At 38.3% G+C, this 7,845-nt stretch overlaps 2 protein-coding genes and 1 long non-coding RNA gene across 7 annotated transcripts; 2 read left to right on the forward strand and 1 right to left on the reverse strand.

Moving 5' to 3' along the window:
- The first annotated feature begins 1,356 nt into the window (after positions 1 to 1,356).
- LOC108626492 (uncharacterized) lies at positions 1,357 to 2,242 on the forward strand. The gene is made up of 5 exons (XR_001916694.2): positions 1,357 to 1,440; positions 1,523 to 1,616; positions 1,689 to 1,765; positions 1,848 to 1,914; positions 2,009 to 2,242. It is a non-coding gene; the product is annotated as an uncharacterized LOC108626492 (long non-coding RNA).
- Positions 2,243 to 2,608: 366 nt separating this feature from the next.
- Positions 2,609 to 6,478, reverse strand: LOC108626490 (dipeptidase 1). 5 transcript variants are annotated; one of them, XM_018027185.2, is made up of 11 exons: positions 6,244 to 6,478; positions 5,019 to 5,163; positions 4,193 to 4,355; positions 3,853 to 4,136; positions 3,699 to 3,756; positions 3,456 to 3,632; positions 3,301 to 3,391; positions 3,164 to 3,239; positions 2,953 to 3,100; positions 2,759 to 2,877; positions 2,609 to 2,698 (listed from the first exon to the last, which is right to left on the reverse strand). In XM_018027185.2, the coding sequence occupies exons 1-11, from the start codon at positions 6,245 to 6,247 to the stop codon at positions 2,659 to 2,661; spliced, it is 1,305 nt and encodes a 434-aa protein (XP_017882674.1). In that variant the 5' UTR covers positions 6,248 to 6,478; the 3' UTR covers positions 2,609 to 2,658. The 5 variants fall into 5 exon arrangements, with proteins under 5 accessions (XP_017882674.1, XP_017882673.1, XP_017882677.1 ...); XM_018027184.2 differs by having other exon boundaries at positions 5,019 to 5,166; XM_018027188.2 differs by lacking the exon at positions 6,244 to 6,478 and adding an exon at positions 5,622 to 5,814.
- A 624-nt stretch (positions 6,479 to 7,102) lies between these two features.
- Positions 7,103 to 7,845, forward strand: LOC113464549 (homologous-pairing protein 2 homolog; the record flags this gene model as incomplete). Its single annotated transcript, XM_026814875.1, has 3 exons — positions 7,103 to 7,366; positions 7,521 to 7,687; positions 7,771 to 7,845. Coding segments are annotated over exons 2-3 (225 nt in total), but the record flags the coding sequence as incomplete, so codon positions are not given.

Below are 7,845 nucleotides of genomic sequence, written 5' to 3' on the forward strand. Positions count from 1 at the left end.
CAACGGACAACGTCACGCGTCAGAGCTAGAAGCTCCTTATGAAAAGAAATAATAAGTCGAATTTCAAGTACCTTTCCTATACATTTACAACCGTTGTACAGCCGCTTGTGTAAGGGAAACAATCAGGAATTATGTTACTTAATTATCTTCTCCATAAATCATAATATGCAATGACTTGAGAAACACCGAAAGACGGTTCAGTTTCGATTCTTTCCTTTGCATCCCGACGAGATGTTATCGATTTTCGGATCATATTTCGTTACCTCGTCTTATCGCTTCGAGACGCGCGCGCCGAGCTATACACAGAAGTAACAGTCCATAACTGCCGTTTCGGCATCGATTCTTGAAACGAATAATTGTTACGGGAACATAGAATAAAAATCTGTTTTACTAGTAGTTAATTAAGGGTCTTATGAGTTGCTATTCAGCGGGCCATAAAAGTCCCCACTGTCTGGCAATAAGCGTGACACTTAGAGCATATACTACATGGAGGAAGCACGCCTAAGGAAAAAGTGTAGACAACGGTGAAAGAGAGAGAGAGAGAGATGATGGTTTGGGTACTACCTTTCTCTCTCGCGTACGCACGTGATTTCGCGCCGTTTAGGATAATTGGCGGAGACTTCCCCCTCTATCTCTACTGTCAGACAGAGAGAAGGAGTACCCAAAACTATTACTCTCTCTCTCACCGTTATCTACACTTTTTAATTAGGCGTGCTTCCTCCATGTAGTATATGCTCTAAGGGATAATACGTATTAAAGTAATCTAGGCCTAATGGGACTGGTACAACCGACCAGATATCTGTTCGGTTGTAATGTTATGGAATAGGAAAGGTGCTTGAAATTCTATTTATTATTTCTTTTCATAAGGATTTTCTAGCTCTGACGCGTGCCATTGCTTGATGCAGAATGAGATGTGTGGGTCCATCGGGTTAGGTTTTTATAGGAAACCTGTATTCTAGCACCGCGCCAATCAGAGCGCTTGAAAAATTTTCACTGATGATCTATTCTAAACGCAAGATAATACGTTTTAAAGTAATCTAGGCCTAATGGGACTGGTACAACCGAACAGATATCTGTACGGTTGTAAATGTTATGGGATAGGAAAGGTTCTTGAATTTCGATTTATTATTTCTTTTCATAAGGAGCTTCTATCTCTGACGCGTGACATTGTCCGTTACAGAATGAGATGTGCGGGTGCATCGGATTAGGGTTTTTATAGGAAACATGTATCCTAGCGCCGCGCCAATCAAAGCAATCTGTTGCCGCAGTCGCGTCGCAGGTGGGCACGTGAACGCTGATTGGCTCTTGGCGCTGAAGAGGCACAGTAGCGGTATCAGCCGGCTATAAAATGGGCACGATTCCATTGGCATTCTTCATTTGCGTCTTGAAGCCCGGAGAAGAAGAAGAAAGGATCCAGGGAAGACTCTCCAGCAGATCTCGGTAGGACAGCGACCCTCGGCGAACTTCGGATATGGATCTCTCGTAAATACGATATGGATAATTATTATTTCTTGTGTTTCAGGTTACCTTTCCAAGATGCATCTGCAGTGTGATTGTTCATTGTCGGTAGACGCTACAACATCTCAACTTTGAATGGCGATTATGCAATTATAAATGTGAGTTTGAATTATCGTATCAAGTGAAATCTTGCAAGCGTTGTATGCATAATATTTTGTTCTCTTTTACAGAAAATCAGTACCTTGAAGAAAATCAAAAGCAGGAAAGACGAGTTGAATCTCCTTTGAAGCAAATAATAGAAAAACATGTAAGCATCTGAATTGACAGCTCTAATCATTTCAAGCCATCATCATGAAATACTAATTGGAAATTATTTTTTTCTGTTACAGATAATACGCAGTTATAATGGAGAATGAATACAGAATGGGCTTCGGGCATGGCACATGAATTTTATACGTAAGTATCCATCATCGATGAACAACATTGAACATTTTGAATTGATTGACAATCGGAATAGAAATTAATTGGAACATTTTATTGTTTGTTACAGATGATGTGCTGTATAGTGATTAGTGATAGTGCAAAAGAATTAAGTGCGACAATGGTCTGATGGTCTTCAAAGCTGCGGAATGGTCACCCTCGATGTCTCCTACGATGACAGCTGCAGGTCCCTTTGGTAATCACAGTGAGTGAAAAGATTTATGGTTCCTCCAGTCACTCATCATGCCGCAGGATGAATGGTCCGAAACGGCACGAGTGCTGGTTGTATTATTAAAACGGGAAACAGATAATAAAATCCTAATTTTGCTTTAATAAATGTGAACTTTCATACAAATGAAAATTCATGTTATCGTTAGAAGCTACTAGGATAATTACGTATTGTTCGTAAATTGTTTACGTGCCACTTTATCTACGTACGCGCGTCATAGTTTTATGTCTTCTCATTAGGGGCCTGACGGTACCCACATATTATATACAAACGAGTAAATACGTCTGTAAGACGTCACTAGTAACTTGTACTGCGCATGCATAAAAAATCCCAGTTACCCATCATTATACATACATTCAATTGTGTATGATATCATTTCTGTATACGCAGTACACTTATCTATATAAATGGATAATGGGATGGATAAGACGAGACACTTACTACATATTTAAATTCTTTATTAATTACGAATTGGTCTTATACATAGAATTTTATTGTGACGTCTTGTTAGTCGATTTGATGCCATCCCACCTGCATCAATAGGAATATAATAAGCATTGAAAACAATGCTTTTATTTAAAATTAACTTACTCTTTCGCGGTATAACACAATCCCGGCTTCATGTTAATCGCTTTTTGGTCCTCGGAAATATCTTTCGCATTTATGATATCTTGTCGCGGATGTTCGGTTTTCGCTAAAGAGTCCCTTACCTTTTAAAATAGAACAGGGAAAAGGAGTAAATATGAATATTAAGAATTCATCTAGTCAGACGTTCTTTTACGTACTCCTTCTACAGCTTTGAACACGCGAATCAAATTCCTCCCAGCTAGTTTCTCGAGATCCTCTTTGGTCCATCGCGGTTCCACGTTACTTTCGTACAGCCGGTCGAACAAGTCAGGGTACTTAGAAACGTCCTCTAATCCCTGCGGTACTCTGAAACGTTTGAACATAATCTCATATGCCTGATCTCTGAATCAAACTGGTGGCATCGCTTACGATGTTACACCGTCGTAGTCGGCACCGATGCCAACGTGGTCCGGTCCGATGAGCTTACGAATATAATTGATATGATCTGTAAAAAATGATTCGAAGTCTTATTAAAGGCCGAATCTGATCGATACTCGAGGACCTACCTATTACATCTTGCATAGTCGCGTTTCTCCCCGAGTTACAGTTCACGAAACTCGAGTAGAAATTTACCATCACGACACCGTTGTTGTTTTTCTGAGAACGCACTTGGAATTAGGTTTCATAGAGTACATAAATACGTGAACGATCGATTACTTACGACCATGTTTAAAACATCATCAGGGACGTTACGATAAATTTTGCAAATACTAAAAACGGAAGAATGCGAGAATATGACAGGAGCCTTTGTTATTGACAATACGCGTCTCATAACGTTGTGAGAAACGTGCGACAAGTCGACTAGCATTCCTAATCTGTTCATTTCGTGCACGACAGCCTGCATAGATATTTCCATAAGAATGTATCAAACGATTTACGTGGTTGAATGTAATTTGAAACGTACCTCGCCGAACTCTGTGAGATTGTGAACAGAGCCGTTGTTCACCGTCGACGCGTCGGCCCTAGAAAAATTTAGCATATGTTGAGGCTGTTTTTATAGTTTGCATGATCTTCGACGTAGATGCATAAAGAGTATAATTGGAAATCGTTTGGTGTACCATGGGGTGTTACAGCTGTGCGTCAGTGTCATATAACGAGCACCGAGTTCGTAATAAAGTCTGAGAACCGCCAAACTGGAATCGATCGAGTGACCGCCTTCGACACCGATCATCGAGCCAATCTTTTTATTCTTCCACGCTTCCTCGATGCCCTTCGCTTCCGTCACGAATTGCATGTCGTTTGAATACTTCACGACTAGTCTCTTAATAACGTCGATCTGTCTCATCGTTAGTTGAACAGCGTCCATGTACTGCGACGAACAGGGAACGTACGCGACCCAGAACTGAAATTTCTCGTCATTATCGAGTGATCATTTTGAGAAAAATCTCTGCTACTTACTTGCGCGCCTATTTTTCCTTTCCTCAATCTGGGGAGGTCTGTGAAACATGATTTGCATGCTTTCTTACCCCACAGTTTGTCGTCGGTCAGGTTCTTAGTGAAATCGAATTCGTCTAAATTGTTGTTCAGTATCTCGTATATGTTGAAAGGCAGGTCATTGTGACTGCAATTTAAAGAAAATACATACAAATGAATTGGAGATTGCATAGTAAACGTGTCGAAGTAAATTGATGTTTAGAAAATACTTTTCGACACTTCACAGTATAATTAACCACATACAATGACGTCTGGGAGACGTCATTCGTTCCACGTGCTATTATAAATTTTGACGTCCCCGAGACGTCAAGAACTTAGTAATAGAATTTAAATACTATTTTTCGGACGCATCAAATTCTGTTTCATTTGTATATCAAGGGATTAAAGGAGATTACTTTTTTACAAATAGTAATAAAATCGAAGAATTTACGTAGCTCAGATATCGAACGGACAATAAATAATGATTAATATTCTTGTTTATTTTCCAAATGAGATTCTGTGGCATTAGATTTGCAAATCTCGACATAATTGCATAATGACTTCCGACGATGATCTCGCATATATCGTTTAGCATCGTTTAAAAGGGTTTTCCGATTTCATCGAGTCATCATTCCTATCTATCAGTTTCGAGGCACGGTTTTATCATACACACATTTCGATAAGGCGTATCTGTCAGTCCTATACAATCGTACCTATCTTAATTCGTTCATGAAACACAGATAACGAATTCTAATTTTTTGCACAAAGAAAAATAGATATCGTGTATGAAATATAATAGAAAATCGCTTACCCGTCGATGAGCGGTGCCGAGTCGAGGGCATCGCTCCCTTTGAAATTGTTAACGCTCAAGCCTATGGCAAGGCCAATTACAAGTAATATCACTGATGAGAACACCGTAACGTACATCATCTTTCCGCAGCAATACTTGGTCCAAACTTCTGAAGCAAATATTATCTGCGGAACACTAGAAGTAATATTCGGTAACGTTTTTGTACGTATGTCAGTCGGAGAGCAAGCGTGTTTAATTTTTCGTTCCGATGCCCCCGGTTAAAATCTATCGACTGCCATATCTTTGTTTTATCAGTTTGCAACAGCCAGGCTTTTACGCACACAATAAAAACGCCTAAGTTTATATAGGGGATCGATTTATTGAAAGATCCTTCCTAGCTAGATTAGATAAGAGATCGAGTGTAGACGTCGCGATGAACACTTTCGCGGTAGATTACAAATATTATACAACGTTGAAAGTCGTTATGATAATTAGGGAACAGTTTAAATACAAGTAAATTCGATTAGCACCGTCGTCGTTACGTAAAGGTTTTAATTATACTTTTTTTACTGCATTTGCTTATCGGCTGACAGTGAACTTTAAAAAACAATTCTACTGAATTACCGCGAAATAATTAATGAGTATGAGTATGTATGAGTTTCAACGATAGTCCGTGTTTCGCCGTTGAGAAGATGACAAAGATCTGTAAGATTTTCTATAATTATACACGACTTTTTTAAACTGAAAATAGAACTGATCTATTGTATTATTACAATGGATTCTCGGAAGCGACTGAGTGAGCTCTCGCAGGCATCGGTCTTACAATCGCTGTTTATACCCACCGGCTTATATGTATAAATTATACTGCTCGTTCAGATCCCTAGCTACAATTTATCCAATGTAGTTAATCAATCGGACAGGTTTGAAATTTATCCGAGCTAATGCTATAAACACTTTAGCGAACTGCGAGAGGAATGATGAAATTTGACGCTGATTCATGTTTCGTTATCGTTAATAAGACAATCGAAATGGCAGAAATTAAACGCACGATGTTTCTAGAAGTAGTACTTGCATTAATTTAATATCGTAATGAAAGTCTCTTAAATTTATTTCAAATATTAACGGTACGATGTAAAATGTTGTTGATATAGACATTTCGAGACATTATAGATTAGACGATTGCCCATCGCACGTGTCGGGATATTTTTCGTTTATCACAATTATGGCAATATTAAGTAAACGTTACCCATTTTTAACGAAGGAGACGTCCACAGGCGCGTGACACTGTCTGCACTTGTTCTCTGTAGATTATTCTGTATTACGTCTTCGGTATTCAATTAGCACATTCAATTCCGCGTATAGACGAAGCTCATCATTCGCGGAATCGTATTGTTGCAGGATAGAGAAAATTCGCTTTTGATTTTATATCGAGATCCACGCGTTATCTGTTTATCCCGTGACTCGCTCCTGAATTGAGCGAAGTGGGTAAGAAGAATGTCAAATACCGTGGTGGTTTCGTTGTTCATACTCCCGTAGAAGTATATCGGTTTTATTAGGCGTTGTAAAACTATTAAGCGTACCACGTGCGTCTGATAAAGATGTACGAACCGTTACATCGAGACGTTTAAGTATTGAGTCATTTATTTGAATACGCATAAAATTACATAACGTGGCTATGATCTGTATATTTTCATGCGTGACGAACAGCTCTTATATTGTCTGCAGATATAAGTTTCTTATAAATGCATAAATCCGGAATCTATTTTACATCCTTCCTAATATCCTTCGTAATAGTTTAGCCACTGCTTATTATTACATTAGGGGAATTAGGGAAGTGACTTAATTCCAGGTGGAGTAGAGTCGTTGAGGGAATAAAATACACGTAAATAGTTTTCTAAAGTAAAATTTATTTAACATAATGAATCAAAGCCCCAGTGGTTTATTTCAAGTTTAATTCGATCCGGTGGATCGTTCCTATTGCTATTAATCAATAATAAGAGCGAACCAATTGGCTACAATTTGATCTATTTGCATGTCGCATGTGATTCTACTATTATTCATTCTTGAATGGTGTTTGATGCTAATCAACATGAATTCGTGTAATTCGAAATTCGTCACGTGGTATATTATTTCAATAATGTCGCCTATTGATCTAAAATCATTTATAATGCGTAACTTATCGAGAGTACGAAATTAATACTGTAAGCATTATTATTTAAAATATCAGAGATTATTCTCTTCTGGTTCAAAGAGATTAAAAACACTCGGCTTAGTAACTCAGTATTGCATTCGGCGTCGGTGGTTACCGAGAGAACACGTGTTTTCAAAATCCAAGCGAATTAAATATAATTTCGATCGAACTTGACCTGGTAAGTTCCTTCAAACGTTTAATTACGTGTATTCACGTGAGGACAACGTTACGTCTGAATTTTAAACAAGATGTTAGGATAATAATCGAATTCTATGAAACCTAACGCATAACCTATAAACTTTGTATACATAATACACGTTGTTTTAAATCAGGGAAATTTGTTACAAAAATGGATGATACCGTTTATAATTTTATGAAACTGCGCAATAGACCTTATAGTCTTAATGATATCGTATCGAATCTGCATAATGAGCTTGGGAAATCAGCTGTGCAAAAGTCGTTAGACAAATTGGTGGAAAAAGGGAAGGTATTCGTGAAGGTAAATGGCATTAATGAATTAAGTTGAGAAGATAATAGTCGCTTGTTACACGACCTAAGTCGGAAGGCTTCTCTACTGTACAGGCCTATGGGAAACAAAAAATATATTGCCCGGTTCAAGACACGACACAGTCTATAGAAGAGTTGATGAGAATAGAC

The sequence above is a fragment of the Ceratina calcarata genome, unplaced genomic scaffold (genome assembly GCF_001652005.2).
Source record: "Ceratina calcarata isolate Rehan_Ccalc_2016 unplaced genomic scaffold, ASM165200v1 scaffold403, whole genome shotgun sequence".
NCBI lineage: Eukaryota > Metazoa > Arthropoda > Insecta > Hymenoptera > Apidae > Ceratina > Ceratina calcarata.